Genomic DNA, 21,081 nt, shown 5'->3' on the forward strand with positions numbered 1-21,081 from the left:
AGCAAAAAGTTTAACTGTTAGACAAACACTTGAGTAAAATGGCAATAAGAGTAACACCCTATTTTACAGTACACCAACTTGTACATTAGACAATAGGAACAATGGTATGCATCACTCAAATACCTTTATACTATTTTTATATCATATGATTTTCATTGATGTGTAGCAGTGCTTTAGTAAAAATCTAAATGCTTTAAAGACCAAGTCTTCAAATCATACTTGTAACTACATTATCCTCTTATGCATGTCTTCTATACAGTCGCTGAACCAGCCTTTTAAAAGGATAACATTCTAACACAGTTAACATGAACATTGAAACATGACAAAGTACCAAAAAACCCTACATGGAATTAAGATTTTATTTAAAGCTGTTCAGAAAGGCTTAGAGAGAGAATGAGCGTGACAAATGTACTATTGCTATATAAAAGTACATTGTTTTGAGGAGTGGTGTAGTGGTATAAAAATAGGTGGGTAAACTGATCGCCGGTCAAGGTGAAAAAAGCAACACTCCACACATTTGCAATGCATTTGCGTTTACCCTCCACTACACCACTAGTTTTGAGGAATAAAAAGAAAGTCTATACAGAAGCAGTATTCATCTGAAATACGAAAATGCCAACTTGACACTTAAAAAAAAAGAACCCATACAATTTTTCACAGTACATAAAATGTAATAATCCATGTATGACTTAAAATATAGTACAGTTTGAAAAGTAAAAAAGTGTAATTGACCATTTTAGAACCTGCGACGCTTGTTGGCAAAGTCAGCAGGGCCTTGGCCAGGGCCTCTTGCGAAGCCAGGTTGGCCTCCTACGGGCATGGTGTCATTTCCTGCCCCCTGCTGGAGAAAACAGAAAATACATAACATGAGTGACAACCACAAATGAAAGCAAGTCTGTTGCAGCGGTATATTTACATGACACCAGAGGTGAAATGATCAAATACATTTTTGTTTATGTTCTCTTTGGCACAATAAATTAGTTCATCTTGGTATGCAAATATATGGTTTGTTATTCTAAGTAGTCTCTTATATTACCATTAAGGGGGGGTTCTCAGCAGGCATGTTGGCAGCTCCAGGGTTGGGCCCGCTGGGCTTTCCTTCAACACCACCCATTGAGTTTCTGTTCATTCCTTGACCTACACCAAACCAAGACAGACAGCACATCTGCAAACCAATGCAATATCTACTAGATAACATGGTGCCCTTGATAACTCAGTGAAGATCTGACCGCTAATGGAAAACTTACCTTGCATGTGCATCCGCATCTCCTGCTCCCACAAAAAAAAAGATAAAACACATTAAAGGTATTTCTTAAAATCAGATACATTTAACAGCTTTCAGAATACCCAACCAAAATTGTTTTTTAGAGAATACTTGTCCTTTTTCCGATCGCTGACTACCAGTAACCACAAACAAAACAATTAGAAACATTTTAGACAACTTTCATTTCTGTGCATTTAAGTAGTGTCAAGAAGCAAAGACTCACATTTCCAGGGAAGTTCCCCTTGAAGCCTTCCTGCTGCCTCCTCATCCTCTCCTCAGTGTGCATCCTCATCTCCTCCTCCCTCCTGCGATGCTCCTCTTCCTGACGTAATTCCATCTGCTTCCGCTTCTGCATCTCCTGGTTATGGAGCTCCTCCATTCTCCTCAGCTCCTCCTGACGCCTCAGAAGGTCTATAATGAGATGAACATCCCATTTGTTAGTAACCCAGTCAAAAGACCTAAAACATATGAATCAATTGCTAACAGGACTACATTCAAGCGGTGTGATATGCGATTGACCTCTAGGCTAAATCTGGTGGTAGGACACTTTTCCCATAAGACACCACGTTGTGTTCATCGGTATCCTAAACTTTGTATTGATATGAGTGTTTAGAGTGGACCGAGACCATACATGCATACCTTGTCTCATCAGGACAACCTGGTGCTCATGTCTGGCTGCCTCCATCTCCTGTTCCAGCTTCTCCTGAGCCTCCTTTATGTTCCTGTCGACCTGCTCATACTGCTGCTTCTCCATCTCCAAAAGGGCCTTCCAGCGCATGGCATACTCATACTCAAATGTCCCTGGCTGAGCAAACCTTGGTGGATGCTCCCGCTCCCTGGCGGAGAGATTTTACATAAGAGAAACAGCTCAGTACGCAACATTTTCAAGTTATGGATTGTACCTATTTTCAGCAGCAAAGTGTGAGATTGTTGTACACACAGTTCTGACCAATGCATTCTGAGAAAGTATTACCCACTTGTGAAAAACTTGGTTTTTGTTTACAATCCTCTCCGGCAGTCCCTCATCTTCATCAAACTGCTCCATTGGTTCGACTGTTACTGGCCTGGGGAATCTGAAAGCAGAAAACAATCAGCATGACGACTTCTGCCATTTTGAAAACCTCACAACAAATGCATTTGTAACATCAACATGTTTTAATACATTTCCAGCATAATACTTACGCAGTCAATAGAAAGGCTCCATCTGCACACCTATCCAGAGCCTTCCTTGCTGCAGGCTTGGCTGTGTATTCCACAATCCCCTTTCCTGTGGGTCTCCCTCTATCATCCACTATAACTATGGCCCTTTCAATCTGGCCAAAGAAGGAGAAAGCCTCTTCCAGGAGCTCATTGGAAATGAACTGTGGCAAATTCTTCACAGCTAGAGCAGCACCATGTGTCGCAAACCGCACTCGCAACTGTCTGCCTCTGAATGAGGTTTCATCAAGTTCGGCTTTAGCAATCTCAGCCACTGTTTTTGTCTCCTGTTGGTAGAAAATTATAAAATTAGAACATTTCCAAATGTATCACAAAAATAGAAAGGTTGGCTATTGAGCAACAAAAACCAACACTTAGGGCAAAACAGACAGGGTTGGCTTAAGGCATCAGCATGCATTAGTTTGACTGGCACCCAACCGAACTCAGCTTGCATACTGCCTTAAAAGACCTTGGCTTGAAAACTAGAAAAAAAACGCTACAATAGCACCGTTTGTCTATTTTGACATGACATAGCCAGCATACACTTCCTCAAACGTCAGATATTTCATTTAACTAGGCAAGTCAGTTAAGAACTCATTCTTATTTAAAATGACAGCCTGCCCCGGACAAACCCTCCCTTAACCCAGACGACGCTGGGCCAATTGTACAGCCTGGGATCGAACCAGGGTCTGTAGTGACACTTCTAGCACAGAGTGCCTTAGACAGCTGCATCTAAGATGAGATTTTAGTCATGCAATTTCACATCTGTTTGCAGTATTTCTCAATGAAAAAATTAACATGAAAATGAGTCATCTCTGGTTGAATGACAAAGACTATTGAAGCATCTCTACCACTGACCAAACAACAACAACAAAGGTGTGTAGACTTTGGCTTGCCTCCAGAAAAAAAAGTGTGCGTGCCCGAACAGCGTAAAAAACCCTCACCGAAGTCTAAAAGGTCACAAAATGTTGTCATAAAATATGCACAAACTCTTCCTAACTGTTTCGGCTGGGAAGCATGCGGACGCCTTTAGACTATTGACAACATGTAAACTATTTTGTCTCCAAATGTTCATTGAAAACAAAAACATTTGCACAATGTGCGCTTGTCTCACATAGATCATTAGAGTTGTTAGTTAGCAAATTTTAGCCATATTAGCACGGACATGACAGTCAAAACATTCCATGGTATCAATAAGATATGTTCTGAAACGAAGCCAAGATTCCCCATTGTTGCTAGTTATCTGACCGTTCAGAGTCATAAAGTACACCTTCCAGCCACCTCGTTGCGCAAATCATGTGTGAGGTCAGCCAGCCAGTCTGTTTTCCATATAATTTAGGATTGAGGAATATAACTTCCATCACTTGAATATGCTGCTGCGACAGAGTGGAAATTCCACCTGACCAGGGTGCGAACTCACAACCCTTCTCAACGTAACAACTCACACGAGGCACTGTCAATACCACTGACCTGGAAATGCCAAGGCAATTCTAAAGCCTAAAGGGGCGACAGCATTTATACATCTCAGTAAGGCAGTAGATACACTTGGTCATCCACTACACTAGCAACTTACCAGTCTAATGAATCCAAACCCCCTGTCCTTGTTGATGAAAATCTCAGCTGCCTTGCCATACTTGGAAAACAACTTCTCCACCTCCGCCTCCGTAACACCAGTTGGTAAATTTCCCACAAAGAGACGGCTACGCTGAGTGTAAGTCTTCTCTCCAGGTTTCCTGAAGTTCTGTAGATCTATGGTTATCCCAGCATCTACAGAGAAGCAAAATATTATAATCTAATACAGGAGGATTTAATTTCCTTCCAATACAGGGCTCAGGAGGCAATGAATCCCATCTTACTTGGGCTCTCCTGCTCATCTGCATGCTGTCCATTGCTGTTATCGCCAGGTTTTTTCTGACTTTCCATCTGGTGTCTAGATGGGCCATGATTCTGCTGTTCACCACGGGGGCCCCAGTTTCCTTGCATCTAATAAAAAAGGACAGTCATTAACACAGTCACTACATTAATTATAGAAAACATAATCGGGTTAACTAGTTATGAAATAAAATAAAGATTCCAAAGCCAGATGAACGATATAACGTTAGCTAGCTAATGTAAGTGTTCAGTTAGTTATATAACGTTAACTGATAATTTCACCGTCTAAAATATTTTTGATTAACGTTTAACAAGCAAATAGTATATGGTAAAGAGTGGCGTTTTGAGAGAACGTTACTATCGGCTTAGTAATGAAATGCGACATCGCTGGCTAGTTAAGTTGTCAAGATAGAGTAAAGCGACTACCTAACGCGTTAACGCTAACTAGCCGAATTTGAAAGCCACCTAATTAGCTAGCTAACTAGTTCAAGGCGTGCATTGGCAGCTAGCAAACGAACATCGATGTTGAAACAATCAGTTAACGAACTAAAACGTAGTAGCACACGTTCGATAACTACCGATAGCTAGCGGCTAGCTACCTTATACATTTGGGAAGCGGGCTAGCAACAACTCCAGCTAGCTAAGCTAATCACCCTCACTCCTAGCTAACAATAGCTAGCTAGCACACTCGTTTTTTTCTAGCAAATTAATCCAACATATTGCTAACTAATATAAGATACTTCTCAGATGAAAGCACAATTTTTATATATCCAACCATTACTTCATACCTTTACCAAAATGAATGTTTGGGTCAACACGATTCCAACGCACGTAGCAGGGAAAATCGCTCTATACAAAGAACAGAGAATGGATTTCACAAACAACCTTGATAACGCATGAGAAAGTAGATTTGCTGACAGAGAGGAGGCGGATATCGTGAAGACATGCAGTGATTGGAACAATTGCCGTCAATTATATAGAGAACAAGATATCTAAACAATCTGATTGGTGCATATTGTATTTGAACGTTCTTTGATTTTGTCTGGAAATGACGTTTATAGTTTGTACGACGCTAAAGGGTAAGATAAATAGTAACTGTGTCTTTTGTAGGTACAAATAACTCCGCCATGGTTTGTTGGAAAAAGACTGAGGGAAATGAATGGGGTTTTGTGATAAACACCCATAATAAGGAATGTGGTAAACACAGGCTTAGCAGACTTTATACGTTTTGTCCTATGAGATAATCTTCATCAGCTAAAGTCACTTTTTTGTGAATTTGGACAGATTGATGTTATAAAAAAGCACATAAAGCACATACCTTTTAAAAAATATATATTTTTGATAGCCTGTCTGGTGGAATTATTGTAATTAAAAGGAGAGACTTTTAGATTTCTTCAAATTAATCAAACGTTATTATTTCATTACTGCACTAATGGAGCTGGTCGGTAATCACCCCTGGAGGTGATCACTGAGAACTCAACGAGCTGGTATGAGCCATGACATTTTATAGCGAAGTCCATCCTCCTCCTGTCTACATGACAAACAACCGATGTATGGAATGGGTTAAGATTTGTATGAAAGATACTTATAATTCACAGCAGACAGTATCTGCTGTAAAAACAATTAACATGAAAATTAGTCGTCTCTGGTTGAATGACAAAGACATGAACCTTGTGTAGAGACCAAGGTATGGCCCTGGAGTCATCTCTCCCTGGTACCTTATAGAACAGAAACATTAACTCATGCTCTGGAATGCAGTATCACCCAAAGACATCGTAAATCTTCCAGAGTCCCATCCTCAGTAGAACACACACAGATGAGCGTTCTAACAACCCCTTATTCAAAACAACCATTTGATGCAATTACAACATTATAACATCATCTTGCAATTTTGCTCTTACACCTGTTTTGCATGTTATTTTGGCATTAATACATGCCACATATCAGTTTGCAAACAATGTAAAAAAAAATAATAATAATAATAATTGAGTTAATAAAGCCACATACAAACTTGATCTGCTATTCAGGGTGTGGTCCCAAGTCTGGGTTTAAGGTCTCTTTTCCAAGCTTAAAAGGATAAATATTCAACATTGGCCATGCTGTCAATCCAGCATGACATCTGCCATGCTCAAAACAAGTGGAAACTCGGGAACTGAGAAATCTGACTTCAGTGAGTTCAAGACAACTGGAAATTCTGAAGAAAAAAAAGAGCTCCGGCTGGGATAATACGTTTTGAACGGTCATCCAAGTCGGGAATTCTGGCCTCTTTCAAGAGCTCCAACCTAAAGATCACTGACATCATCATGATTCAATCTTGTTTTTTTCCAAGTTTCCAGTTGTCTTGAAAGCACCATAAATCCAGAGAATGCCAGACTTTGATGACAAAGTTTGACAAAATTTGCCCACGAAGGACCGCCGCACCACCTCCCTGTTCAAGTGAGCACATCACAACAAGGCAAGCCTAAAAATGTCTTTATGCTGCTGCATAAATTATGTAATTTACCTGGGAGATATGTATACTGTAGCTAAGGAAGTAATATTAAGTGTATGTTGTGTAGTAAGCTGTTGTCCCTCACCCTAAATATTTGGTACATTTTCCCCTCTTAATTTCGCCTACTGTTCTCACTTGGCGGTGCACATGTAGCCTATAGCCTGTTTAGAGAAATGTCACCATCAAATATTGTAAGAGCTTTCATTGCCTGCTTATATACCCCCTTTATTTGTCATATGGTTCTGACTTGGTGTACAGGGAGAATATGGTAATAACGGCCCATGTTCAATTCTGTCGCTGGACATTTCAAAAGTGCTGAACAAATAGTTACATTGACTACGTCCGTCCTAGCCCACTCATTGTCTTAAACAAAATAACAGATGGCCTCTTATCCACTCGTTGTCTCCTTATGCCATAGTTTGTACAGCTCAATTGTCAGTAGAAACCACTTTTGTTTAAGCAAGTCAGCAATATCAGCTATATTTTTTTAAAGGCAGTAAATTAGGCTGAAGGAACTGTTTCGCTGCCAAACAAGGCTTTGCTGATAGCCAGGGCCCAGTTTCAGAAAGCGGGTTTAGTGAGAGTTAGTTGACCCAGAGTTGATGGAAACTCTGGGTTTTCGGTTTGACAAAGCCAGTTCAGCATAACTCTGAGTCAGTTACTATGGCAACATACTCTGTGAAGCTAACCTGCTGGCTGGCAGGTTTTCTTCAACTAACCCAGAGTTTCTCCTCTTCTTTAGCTAAAGCCTGCAGACTGAAGGAGGTGTCAGACATGGCGTGTCCTTTTCTTGAAGAGCCAGTTGATATTGAAGCACAAATACTCCACAGAAATCTCCTTTGGGAGAGGGTAATCAGACCCCGCTTGGATGTTTAATCATTCCCTGATGATTATCTGTATACATATACAGTAGTAAGGCTACATACAGACACCGGTTAGTCAGGCTGATTGAGGTAGTATGTACATATAGATATGGTTAAAGTGAATATGCATATATGATGAACAGAGAGTAGCAGTAGCGTAAAAGAGGGTGGTGGTGGATGGGACACAATGCAGATAGATCATTCATCTTCACAATATTTTCAGCCCTTATATCGTTCATATGACACATCGTATACATGCTCTCAGTTTGGGAAACAAATGATTTGTGTTGCACTTTGTTTTTTTGCAAATATATGATAACGTTTACTGTACACTTTTGTGGTGTTCCGAAGTCACAGACCCATAAGACTCAAAGAATTCCACAGAATTGCAGGTCAGTCTCAGCATTCATTTATTTATTTAGTATGAAGCTTTGAGACTTGAAGCACTAATCACTTAATTTGATACATTTTTGGGTTTCCAGGTGTGATTAGTTGCATAGATGGCACTCATATTCCTATCACAGCTCCTTCAGTAACTGAAGGAGATTATGTGAATAGGAAGTATTTCCACAGCATTAATGTGCAGGTAGGCCTAAATAGTAGCCTTCAGCATTCCAAATGAAAGATACTTTACAATAGTTACTGTAGCTAATTACTGTTCTGCACTGTGAAGATCATAGCAGCCCACATCATCAGCATTGTGGAAGCAAAGTGGCCTGGGTTTGTACATGACTCGCACATTTTACGACTCACACATTTGCGCTGTTCTGTGAAGGGAGTCGTACAACGTACGAGATCTTCAGTTTCTTGGCAATTTCTCGCATGAAATAGCCTTTATTTCAAGGAACAAGAATAGACTGACGAGTTTCAGAAGAAAGTTCTTTGTTTCTAGCCATTTTGAGCCTGTAATCGAACCCACAAATGATGATGCTCCAGATACTCAACTAGTCTAAAGAAGGCCAGTTGTATTGCTTCTTTAATCAGGACAAGTTTTCAGCTGTGCTAATGTAATTGCAAAAGGGTTTTCTAATGATCAATTAGCCTTTAAAATGATAAACTTGGATTAGCTTACACAACATGCCATTGGAACACAGGAGTGATGGTTGATGATAATGGGCCTCTGTACGCCTACGTAGATATTCCATAAAAAATCTGCCATTTCCAGCTACAATAGTCATTTACAACATTAACAATGTCTATACTATTTCTGATCAAATTGGACAATTTTTTTCCTTATCTTTCAAAAACAAGGACATTTCTAAGTGACCCTAAACTTAATGGTAGTGTATACTCATACGCATTCATTAATATTTCTAACTCCACTAGGGAGAAGTAGGAGGTTCGAGCCCTTTTATCTCCTGTTGCCATGATTAATCATGTTATCTGCGTTCCATTGATGAGGGCTTTTAATCTCCTCATGCACATGCTTTACTCTGGGTTAACTTAATTCAGTTGATTTAACTAATTGTTATCACCTGTTCAGAAACCAAAAACGCAGAGTTTGAGAGCTCAGAATTAGTCCACCCAGAGTTCAGGTTTAAACCTGCTTTCTGAAACAGGTCCCAGTGGTAAGGTGTTGGGACTGTTGTTGAGACAGCTTAAAGTAGGCCCTACCAGTTTGTGGGCACTGTTTGTCACCGTTATAGTGCAATGAATGTATTGTTTAATGTTGTGTAGTGGCTTTGCTGGCATGCATTAAAACATTTTTTAAATTGTTTGCCCCACCAAGATTTTCATGCTAAAAATCGCTGCATAATTCATAAAGGATTTGTATGTTAACTCAAATCAAATGTACTTTTTACATAACTGCTATTATATCACGGAACAAAATGTATAACATCGCCAATGTAATGAAACAGCAGGGAGCAGGTCTTGAACCCTCGACCTTTGAGCCCGGCGCGCTATCGACTGTGCCGCAAAAGCATGCTCAGTCAGTTATCCTCAGACCTTATTTTTTAGCTTTTATTCCAAAACCCTATACTTTCTTCCCTTAGAGATGGCTGAACAAACCAGAGGTAACTCATTTCTGGGTTTTAGGACTACAAGCTGGTGAGCTCATATTCTTTTTGCAGCGCACAATACCCACTTCATAAGAGGTGAAAGACGCATGAAAATAACAATTAGACAGAAGCTCCAAGAAAGGGAGTTAGGTATCTCTATTTTTTTTTAAAGTCGAATTAAAGTTAAACATTGCATTTACAGTATCAAAAATACCACAAACACACGTTTGCAAATAAAACAGTCAAACTCATGCACTTATTTCTGTACCCCAGTGTAGACTGGTGGAAGGAGCTATAGGAGGATGGGATCATTGTTATGGCTGGAATTAAATAAATGGAATCAAATGTCGTTTCCTTATGTTTGATCTGTTTGTTAATGTTCCATTTAAATTCCTTCCAGCCATTACAATGAGCCCGTCCTATAGCTCCACCCACCAGCCTCCCTACTGTACCAGTATAATGAATACAAGCAGGGTGCACGGTTATTTTGGCTTAACCCTCTTGGCACCCTCCTTGTAGTCCTCCTTGGTCAGTCGGTACCCCCAGTGCTGTAATGTCTGTCTGACCACAGGAGAGATTGTTGGGTTGTCAAAGCCACAGCCTGACCGGACTACTTTGGTTATCAGATTATTTCTCCACCGGCCTTTTACCCCAGCACACTTTGACCATCGCCCGATCTGACGCTCATCATCCTTAGTACGCCGACCATGGTAAAACCTGTAGGGAATTTACATTTCAGAGTAAGATTCTGAGGAAGAAGACACTAATGTAAGAGACTAGAAAGGAGCCTTGTTATACCCAGTCTGAATGTACTGTATATATTCTGCAAATACCTGCAGTACCACTGAAACCACCCATAGGGATCCTGGGTTACAATCCATCCACTGCTTTCCCACATTTCTAGACTACCTCCACACTTCACTTTGTATGTGTTTACACTTTCTCTGTATGTTGATGAGGCCACCTGTATGGGGAAACACATAATGCATTATTTATTATAAGCAGTGTGAGCCTGGCTTTGTAATGTCTTATTAGTAGGGATGCACGATATATCGGTGGACATATCAGAATCGGACGATATTAGCTAAAAATGCCAACATTGGTATCGGCCCGATGTCTAGTTTAATGCCGATGTGGAAAACCGATGTCAAAGCTGACGTGCATGCCTATATAACGTAGGTACATGGCGTAATGATGCCACGTAAAATTATTTGCAACACAGCATTCCTAACCTAGCCCACAATGTCTGCTGTGTGGATCGAGCAGTCAACAAGTCGGGCAGTCATTTGAAAGAGTAAGAAAATTTCAGCGAGACAACTCAAAGGTGAAATCCATTAAAGCCAAGATAATGGAATTCATTGCCCTTGACAATCAACCGTTCTCTGTCGTGGGTGATGTTGGATTTTTCGCGACTGGTCGAGCACCGGGACACACTACCAAGTGCACTATTTTTCAGATTTTGACCTACCGGAGTTACACAGTAATACGCTAATGTTTTCTGGGTGTCACGGAGTAGACTGATACCCCATGTCATTCATCCACAATCCATAGGGAAGGCTGTACAGTGAAATAAGTATGCCCTCAATGCAATTCTAAAGTATAATACATCCAGTGTGATTTCAAACTATTTTGGATTTTATATAACATTCCAACCTCGTTTAGCATGATCTATTCCAGTTAGCCTTCAAAATAAAAGTATGTCATTGACAGTGATGCAAAGTCCACTATTGTGGCTAATCCTTATTGTGGCTAGCTTCACACATATGGGTCCGACCACCATTAATCAAATAAGAACTGTCTTATAAATTAGGGTTATTTTAGATGATGACAGCTAGCTATATAGTTAGCCAGCTAACTATAGCTACTGAAACAGATTGTTGTTTTGCTAATGTTTTTGGGGAAGAACATTGCTTGCATCCATGAGCTACCTAGCTTTTTTGTTAATGACCAGCACTGTAGGTGCGCAAGACAACTTCACCAGCATCATAGCATATGTATCGATGAATTGTTGTGACATATGAAATACGAGTGATAGTGTAATCAATGTGTAATAACTACGTCAAAAATGTATGAACACGTTAAATTATGTGACGTGCAGTCATATTCAGGTCCTGATTAGTCAAATAGTGTTATTTGACTTGTGTCTTTTTGACACACAAAGGCCCAAACGGCGTTCCATAGAAATACTGGTTCAGACTGAAACGACTGAATAAATAAACAACGAAACAGCACAGCAAGTAAGTGAAAGAAATAGGTTTTGATTATGTTTTACTGGTAAATGCCAACAAAATAACTTTTTGGTCAGTGTGCAAACCCTTATTTAACTAGGCAAGTCAGTTAAGAATTCTTATTTACAATGATGGCCTACCACGGACGACGCTGGGCCAATTGTGCGCCGCCCTATGGGACTCCCAATCATGGCTGGATGTGATACAGCCTGGATTCAAACCAGGGACTGTAGTGAAGCCTCCTGCACTGAGATGCAGTGCCTTAGAGCGCTGCGTCCATGTGTGTGTGTTAACTATTTAACTGTACTAGAATGCTTAAAAAGGCAGCTAAAATGTTAAATATCGGATATCGGTATCGGTTTGTTTTTTTGGCAAGGAAAATATCGGTGCATATATTTCAGCAAATTTCCAAATGACTCAAAATGTCTAACTTCGTCAGGATCATTATGAGATCATAACAACATTGGTGGGCATGCTTATGGCAAGTCTTATAATGCTTTATTTTTGCATTATACCAATCAGCTTGAATTGTTCAGTCTTGTTTGGGTGTCTCTATTACAATGAATGTGTTCATAGGTGTTTTATCATTATCATTTAGTTTGGTAGGCCTAAACACAGTCAGTGTGTAGAGTAGGTTTGGTTTCGTATAATCACCTGTGTGGGAATGTTCAAACCTTTCAGCCAATCCTCAGGGAGCTCATTCCATTCATCTTTGCAATTGTGTTCTATGATGAAAGAAACAAAAAAGTGTGATTAGTAAAGTGCTTAACCTACATTAGTAATTACGTCATAACATCCAAAGTAATGATTATAGATGCGTGTGGGATAGGCTACTCACTTGTGACACTTGAGTATATTGGTCTGAAGTAGGTACCACCAAAGCTGCCAGCTTGAAGTACTTCTTTTGGTGACATGTTAGGTTGGAACTGTGGGAAGTCTAAGAAAAATTACTTGTCAATGAGCCTTCTGTGAAATGAATGTCCGTGTGTTAAAACAGAGTTGCATATGTAGGCATACCTTTAAAAACAAGTTGTCCTTTGTCATTCTTTGAAACCTCTTGGCATCCATCCCGGATCATCTTCTGGCTTGCATCTTTAGAACTTAGAGAAACTTCTGAGCTACCCAAGAATGTGTGTTTTTTCTTGCTCGAGTCCTTCTCTATTTTAGACTTTTCTGTGGGAAAGTAAAATAATTTTTTACCATTGGCCGTGTACAAGAGGATCAAATCCGCAATGTATCGTGGTTAAATTGTGACTGACTAATAATGAGTCGTTATTTATGATGAAAAGTGATTTGTTGATAGTCGTTTTGATGCTCTAGAGCACGGCCATTTTCTATGCAGCCACGTTGTACCTACTCAAAACCGTGACTTACTCTTGTTCAGAGCTTTATTTGCGCTAGTCTTGCCACTATCCTTCGATTTCATCTTTTTGCAGTCTGGAAGACTTGTCTCAGATGAGGAAGCTTTTCTTTTTGTAGAAGTTGTCCCGCTGCTTCTCTCCATGTTTCGTCTCGTTATGTGCCTTCCTGTAGGCCCTAGACAACGTTCAAATGAAATAAATCGAAAACGACCAAGCATCGGAGTTGCACAACCCTAATGGTTTTGTTGCGAAGAAGGTGGGACTCAACTGTATCCTCAGTATGAATGAATGGGGAAAAAATCGTGTTAAGTAACTGCGCTTCTCACTGTTTATGTAATTCTACGGGTGCGCCTGCTTTACAAGCCAGCGCACCCCGACCAAGGCTCCGTAGTCAGATGACGCGTTCCAATCAATGACATATTAACCCTGGATTGCGGATGCTATGTTTTGGCCATGGAGAGGCTTTGAAGGCGCCAAATTGGCATTCCTCAGAAAAGTAGTCTTCCATTGGAATGAATGGAATTCTAGAATGTTTCAAGGACAAAAAATATGTTTATTTACATATTTTTGTTGTTGTAGTGGGGACAGTAACATTAGTAGTTTTCAAAATGATGCTTTAAGGAAAATGTTTTTATATTTTTTGGTTCCAACCAATTACTTATATATATCTTAGAAAACTGACAGTTGGTGCTGTTTTGAAACCACCATGACTCCATCTTTGCACCCCCATCATTGTAAAAAATATTTTGGAATCTATAGAAATGCATTTATTAATGTCTACATTGGTTTTTGCCATGTGTATTCTATTAAAGACACCTTAATGCATACTTAAATATACTGAACAAAAATAGAAACGCAACATACAACAATTTCAAAGATTTTTACTAAGTTACGGTTCATAGAAGGAAATCAGTTAATTGAAATAAATAAATTAGGTCCAAATCTATAGATTTCACATGACTGGGCAGAGGTGCATCCATGGGTGGGCCTTGGAGGGCACAGGCCCACCCACTTAGCAGCCAGGCCCACTCACTGGGGTGTCAGGCCCAGTCAATCAAAATGAGTTTTCCCCCACAAAAGGGCTTTATATTACAGACAGAAATACGTCCATTTGGAGAGCATAAGGTGGGGAGTTTTTGAGTCGTTCAGTCAGACTTTCCTCTTGATTGCTAGCTATATCATACATTCTTAATTTCACAGTGTTATCTGACAAAGGTATTGATGTGAGTTTCTGTGCCTCTACCTCCCCACACATTGTTTTCACCATATAAATTGGGCCAGTCATATCAAAGTCTCTAGAATGTGTGTGGTTTCATATTATAGCGGGCATAGCCATTCACCATGGGAATGATTCAAGTGCAACGGTCAGGTGCAGCCTTTTCCCCTGATCTAAGGGCGCTCTCTGATTGAATTTTAACTGTTAGATTTGAATAATTTTCATTTAGATTTTTGAGGTTAACCACGTTACAATGATTTTCAGAGAAAAAGACAGTGTCATAATATAAATACTGCCGTTCAAGAGTTTGGGGTCACTTAGAAATGTCCTTGTTTTTGAAAGAAAAGCACATTTTTGTCCATTAAAATAACATCAAATTGATCAGAAATACAGTGTAGACATTGTGTATGTTGTAAATGACTATTGTAGCTGGAAATTGCAGATTTTTAATGGAATATCTACATAAGCTTACAGAGGCCCATTATCAGAAACCATCACTCCTGTGTTCCAATGGCACGTTGTGTTAGCTAATCCAAGTTTATAATTTTAAAAGGTTAATTTATCATTAGAAAACACTTTTGCAATTATGCTAGCACAGCTGAAAACTGTTGTCTGATAAAAGAAGCAATTAAACTGGCTTTCTTTAGACTAGTTGAGTATCTGGAGCATCAGCATTTGTGGGTTAGATTACAGGCTCAAAATGGCCAGAAACAAAGAACTTTCTTCTGAAACTCGTCAGTTTGTTCTTGTTCTGAGAAATGAACTGTCCACCCAATTAAAGGATCAGAGAATGAATCTAGTATTGAAAGCATATGCTACAGCTAGCTAGCACTACAGTGCATAAAAGCTGGTAAGTACTTTACTCAAAGAGACAGAAAGGCAATAGTTGAACAATTTTTATTTTGAATATTTTATTTTTGCATTTTCCGATTAAGAACATTCATAACAAAAGTGAAAAGATATTAGACAACAAATTGACAAAGTGACAGTAACAGACAAGCGTAAATTTAGAAAACAAATAATAATAATTATATATACAAACATACAGTAAATAAGTCATAATAAAGAATAAAATATTAATAATGAGACATTGAATCAGATGGTCACCTGCCGTAAACTACATATTATACATTACGTGTGAAACATTATGTGAGGATTATATAGAGATTCAATCAATATGATGTGAGGGGAGATTCTCCATATAGTCAAAAGGTTGCCAAATTCTGTAAAATGTCTCAAACTTATTCCTCAAGCAGTAAGTGATTTTCTCCAGTGGGATACAACTATTAACTTCCGATAGCCACATTGCAACTGGCAGGGGGAATCCGATTTCCATTTCAAGGCAATGCATTTCTTGGCAATCGCTAACAATATTTCTGTTAGCTTTATAGTATGGCTTTGCCTAAGATTGGAGTTTGGTAAAGTTACCCAATAGACAGACCTCCGGGTCTAAAGGGAATGCAACCCCGTGAATTGAGGATATGGTATCGCATACCCCCTGCCAGAAACCGTGTAGTTTTGAACACTGCCAAGTGGAATGGAGCAATGTTCCTTCATCTGAGCCACATCTTAAACATAGGGAGGAGATATCAGGGTTGAACTTGTGCAGTCTAGATGGGGTGATATAGAGCTGATGGAGGAAATTAAACTGGATCAGTCTGTATCTGGAGTTCAATGTGGATGTAACACCATCCCTGCATAGGTCACTACATAGACCCTCATCAAGATTAATACCCAGATCTTTTTCCCCATCTAAATTGTGGTTTATCTAGCTCAGGCAGTCTTAGTCCTGACATAAGAGCATCGTAAACACGGGAAATGGTCTTGAACAGTGGTTGGTCTGCGTGGCATAGTTGCTCAATAGGTGACATCTTAGGTAGGTTCCATTGTCCCTTGAGAGTCACCCTAATACAGTTTTGCAGTTGTAGGTAGCTAAAGAAGTCCCTGTTAGGCAAGTGGTATTTCTGTTTCAGCTGATCAAAAGACATAAGAACTCCCTCCTCATAACAATGTTCCAGAAGAGTGGTACCCTTATCAGACCATGGTCTAAAGTTACTATTCTGCAAAAACATAGGGATCAATCTATTGTTCCATAAAGGGGTTTTAGGGGAAAGGAATCCCCCTCGTCTGAACAGCTCAGGCAGTTTGCACCATGCCAGGACAGAATGTATGATTAAAGGGTTGTCTGTGATGGGTTTTATAGATTTCCTGTCCCATTTGCAAAACAATTCTGCCCCAGTGTCATCATTTACCTCAAACTTTTCAATGTTCAACCATGAGGGAGATGGACCATTGTCAAACCGTATGGTCTGCTTGTCGAGAGAGGAAAAGAATGCTGCAGGAACAGGGATGGGGAAAGATTGAAACAGATATAGAAATCTGGGCAGGACATTCATTTTAATTGCATTGATTATACCCAGTAGAGTGAGAGGCAAGTCCATCCATTTACACAGGTCACCCTCGACCTTTTGCAACCAGCTGGCCAGATTGAGTTTATAAAGGTTCTTCATGTTACCATCCACCATTATGCCCAAATATGTGAAGCCCATAGGCGACCATCTAAAAGGAAACTTATGCTTGATGGTATGGTGGTCAAAGACAGACAACAGTAAGATTTCGATTTTTATCAAAATTGACCTTATATCCAGAGAAAGAACTATAACACTGTAGAAGGATCTGCAAGTGAGAGAGGGAGTCCGGGTTAGGTCCGTGGGGCGACGCACAATTGGCCTAGCGTCGTCCGGGTTAGGGAGGGCTTGGTCGGTAGGGATGTCCTTGTCTCATCGCGCACCAGCGACTCCTGTGGCGGGCCGGGTGCACGGTGTAGCCTCCGACACATTGGTGCGGCTGGCTTCCGGGTTGGATGCGCGCTGTGTTAAGAAGCAGTGCGGCTGGTTGGGTTGTGTATCGGATCTCCCGAGCCCGTACGGGAGTTGTAGCGATGAGACAAGATAGTAGCTACTACAACAATTGGATACCACGAAATTGGGGAGAAAAAGGGGTAAAAATAAAAAATAAAAAATAAAAAATAAAAAAATAAGATAAAGTCATCCACAAAGAGTGATAACTTATGGGTATGGAGGCCCACCTCAAAGCCATGTATGTCAGGGCACTAGATTAACCATTTTGAAAAAAGTAATTTCTTCCAAAATGAAAGAGAAGAAAGTTTATTTTTTTAAATTCTTTTTTAATTTTTTTGCTTTCAGTTTCACTTACTTAGCTAGCAAATGCAGCTAGCTAGTTTAGCCTACTCAAACACCCTGCTCAAATAGAGGGATGCTATGTTAGCTAGCTGGCTATGACTATCCAACACAACAGGTAAGCTTTTGGTTTTACTCATTTATTGCCACCGGGGCCTGCCGGTGTTAGAGCTAAACTGCATGATTCTAGTGAGTTTACTAACGAGTTAGTTATATGTATGTTGACTATGACGTTACTTTAGCTAATATGGTGACAAACGATGAAAGGCTGTGTGTAGTGGTTATGATATGGTTTGGCTTGGAAAGTTTTTTTCGCCAGGTCACATACAGCTGATGTGTTGTGCATTGAAGTCCACAAGGTGAGAGGAGGAGAGAAGGAATGCAATATGTCTGCAATAAAAGTGAACTTTGTTTACGCGTGATCAGGGTGTATTTATTCTGCCGATTCTGTTGAAAAGCGTTTCTTAACAAAACATGAATAAACATACCTGAATTTGTTCAATATAAACTCTTATTTGCAACTATTTAATGTGTCACTGTCTGTCCATGTGTCACTGTCTTTCACCTCAAATGTTTCTCTCGACCTGTGTGCACCTACTTTGTAAACTTTCATTCATAGGCTAGGTTGTAGCAACCTCATGATGAGTATATGGAACATTTTTATATCATGTAGTAGCCTAAACCTCTCGCTGTTACATTGAACTGGGTGAATGGAATATGAATGAGTCATCCAATATCATCCAGTATGCTGTAATAGAAAAAAAATTGTCCTCCATTTTAACTGTCACTGACCTCCACTGGATGAATCACGCTTCACCATCTGGCAGTCTGATGGACGAATCTGAGTTTAGCGGATGCCAGGAGAAGCTACCTGCCCCAATGCATATTGCCAACTGTAAAGTTTGGTTGAGAAGGAATAACGGTCCGGGGCTGTTTTTCATGATTATGTGCTTCCAACTTTGTAGCAACAGTTTGGGGAAGGCCCTTTCCTGTTTAAGCATGACAATGCCCCCGTGCACAAAGTGAGGTCCCTACAGAAATGGTTTGTCTGTACGGACCTCAACCCATCGAACATCTTTGGAATGAATTGGAATGGCGACTGCGAGCCAGTCTTAATCGCCCAACATCAGTGTCCGACCTCACTAATGCTCTTGTGGCTGAATGGAAGCAAGTCCCTGCAGCAATGTTCCATCATATAGTGGAAAGCCTTCTTCACAGAAGAGTGGAGGCTGTTATAGCATCAAAGGGGGGACCAACTCGATATTAATTCCCATGATGTTCAATGATGTCCATATACATTTGGTCATGTAGTGTATCTTGAATTTTATGTGGCTATCCCTGGACCAGGGCATCCTATCAAAAGCTTAATCTGCCTTTTCCAGATTTGGCCAGTTTCTCCAGCTTGTTGGCCCCTATACTATACCTGCACTACCGCCCATCATGTTCCCACTCCCAGTGCAATGTATTCCGTGGCCCCAGAAAACAAGTTCGGCACGGTAGCCTAGTGGTTAGAGTGTTGGACTAGTAACCAGAAGGTTGCAAGTTCAAACCCCTGAGCTGTTGTTCTGCCCCTGAACAGGCTGTTAACCCACTGACAGGCTGTCATTGAAAATAAGAATTTGTTCTTAACTGACTTGCCTAGTTAAATAAAGGTTTAAAAAAAATGGAAAGTTCCAGAACACAGCAGCGGTTTCAGAACTAGTCCCCATGATCACTTAACATCTCAATGGATTTCTGCCTTGGAGAATGTTCATTTTAGCATTTGATCTATTTCATATTGTATATCATCTCATCACTATCTGCAGCCTGGATAGAGAACTCATTCTTTGTTTGCTTAGTATCTCACATTTTCAAGATGGATGTGATAGATGTTGCCACTACTAATGTTTGTATGCGATTAAAACAAATTTACATGCTGCAACTTAGCATCAATAAGATAATTGTATTGCATGAGGATGAAAGACTGTATTTGCCCATACATTTTATCACAAGATACCCTCTTGAGTGAAGATTATATACGAATATTTGGATCCAGTATCACTCCAGGCTTGTCGATGAGAAGTTAGATTTATTAACATGACATGTTCTGTTTGTTTCCCTGTGACTGGGATACAGCTTCAATGAAAAATATATAGACATTATGTGAGTTCAAGGCTGTAGTAATCCATCTGTCTATTATTCTATGAACAAGCTACTGAACAGCTGTGCAGAACCTAAACAAGTCAGTTTGAGATGTAAAAATAAATCAAAAGTAAGGTGCATTTTTGCATGTGAAATCATTCATAATGAATGCACAAGCTAGTGTTTCTCACTTCATGTGAATAAATACCAGGATTTTGCCTTTGGTTTAACTTTAGGAGGATCATTTCCTCAGAGTCCAGACAATTCCTTAATTGAGGTGTGTGTTTCTCTGGCTTGGTTTTGGTCATCAGAGGGAGAGATGCTGTACACAGACTCTACTCCTGTCAGGAGGACTCAAGCTCCATAAATCAAATGGTGACATATTGAGTCCACAGCAGAACATTATTTTGCTGATGCGTCTCAGACACTTGAAGTGGCGATTTTAGCATTTAAATCTTGGTGGGGCAAAAAAAAAAGTGTGATGCATGCCAGCATAGACACAACACTAAACAATACATGAATTGCTCTATACCACTGTTACACCTGGCTATCAGCGGAGCTTTGTTTGGCAGCGAAACAGTTCATTCAGCCTCATTTACTGCATTTAAAAAATATATGGCTGTCTTGCTTAAACCAATGTGGTTTCTACTGACAATTGAGATGTACAAACTATGGCATAAGGGGACAACAAGCGGATAAGAGGCAATCCGTAATTTAGATTAATAAATTAATGAGCGACCTAGGACAGATGTAGTCAATATAACTATTTGTTCAGCACTTTTGAAATGTACAGCTACAGAATTCAGAACTTGGGCCATTCTTACAGTGTTCTCCCTGTACACCAAGTCAGAACCGTAGGATAAAAAGGGGGCATATAAGCAAACAATTAAAGCTCTTACAATATTCAATGACATTTCTCTAAAACAGGCTATAGGCTACATTTGCATCACCAAGTCAGAGCAGTAGGCTAAGTTATGAGGGTGAGGCACATGGGCTACTAACAGCTGACTACACAACATACACTTAGTATTACTTTCTTAGCTACAGTATACATATCTCCCCGGTATATTACATAATTTGTGCAGCAGCATACAAAACATTGTTGGACTCACCTTGTCGTGCTGTGCTCATTTGAACAGAAAGGTGGTGCGGCGGTCCTTTGTGGGCAAATTTTGTCATTAAAGTCCAATCACTGGATTTATGGTGCTTTCAAGACAACTGGGAACGAAAAAAAAATATATATATTTCAATCATAATGACGTCAGTCA

At 39.9% G+C, this 21,081-nt stretch overlaps 2 protein-coding genes across 2 annotated transcripts; both read right to left on the minus strand.

Annotated features, from left to right (window-relative positions):
- Positions 1 to 107: 107 nt before the first annotated feature.
- Positions 108 to 5,233, minus strand: LOC139422936 (non-POU domain-containing octamer-binding protein-like). Its single transcript, XM_071174427.1, has 10 exons — positions 5,122 to 5,233; positions 4,318 to 4,444; positions 4,035 to 4,228; positions 2,447 to 2,748; positions 2,242 to 2,337; positions 1,904 to 2,100; positions 1,488 to 1,675; positions 1,248 to 1,269; positions 1,037 to 1,137; positions 108 to 841 (listed from the first exon to the last, which is right to left on the minus strand). Exons 2-10 carry the CDS (start codon positions 4,442 to 4,444, stop codon positions 737 to 739), a joined length of 1,332 nt encoding a protein of 443 aa, XP_071030528.1. The 5' UTR covers positions 5,122 to 5,233; the 3' UTR covers positions 108 to 736.
- Positions 5,234 to 8,080: 2,847 nt separating this feature from the next.
- On the minus strand, positions 8,081 to 13,690 carry LOC139422937 (uncharacterized). Its single transcript, XM_071174429.1, has 6 exons — positions 13,290 to 13,690; positions 12,933 to 13,088; positions 12,754 to 12,852; positions 12,570 to 12,640; positions 10,521 to 10,651; positions 8,081 to 10,404 (listed from the first exon to the last, which is right to left on the minus strand). The coding sequence occupies exons 1-6, from the start codon at positions 13,492 to 13,494 to the stop codon at positions 10,170 to 10,172; spliced, it is 897 nt and encodes a 298-aa protein (XP_071030530.1). The 5' UTR covers positions 13,495 to 13,690; the 3' UTR covers positions 8,081 to 10,169.
- Between the last annotated feature and the right edge of the window lie 7,391 nt (positions 13,691 to 21,081).

The sequence above is a fragment of the Oncorhynchus clarkii genome, chromosome 12 (assembly GCF_045791955.1).
Source record: "Oncorhynchus clarkii lewisi isolate Uvic-CL-2024 chromosome 12, UVic_Ocla_1.0, whole genome shotgun sequence".
In the NCBI taxonomy this organism is placed as follows: Eukaryota; Metazoa; Chordata; class Actinopteri; order Salmoniformes; family Salmonidae; genus Oncorhynchus; species Oncorhynchus clarkii.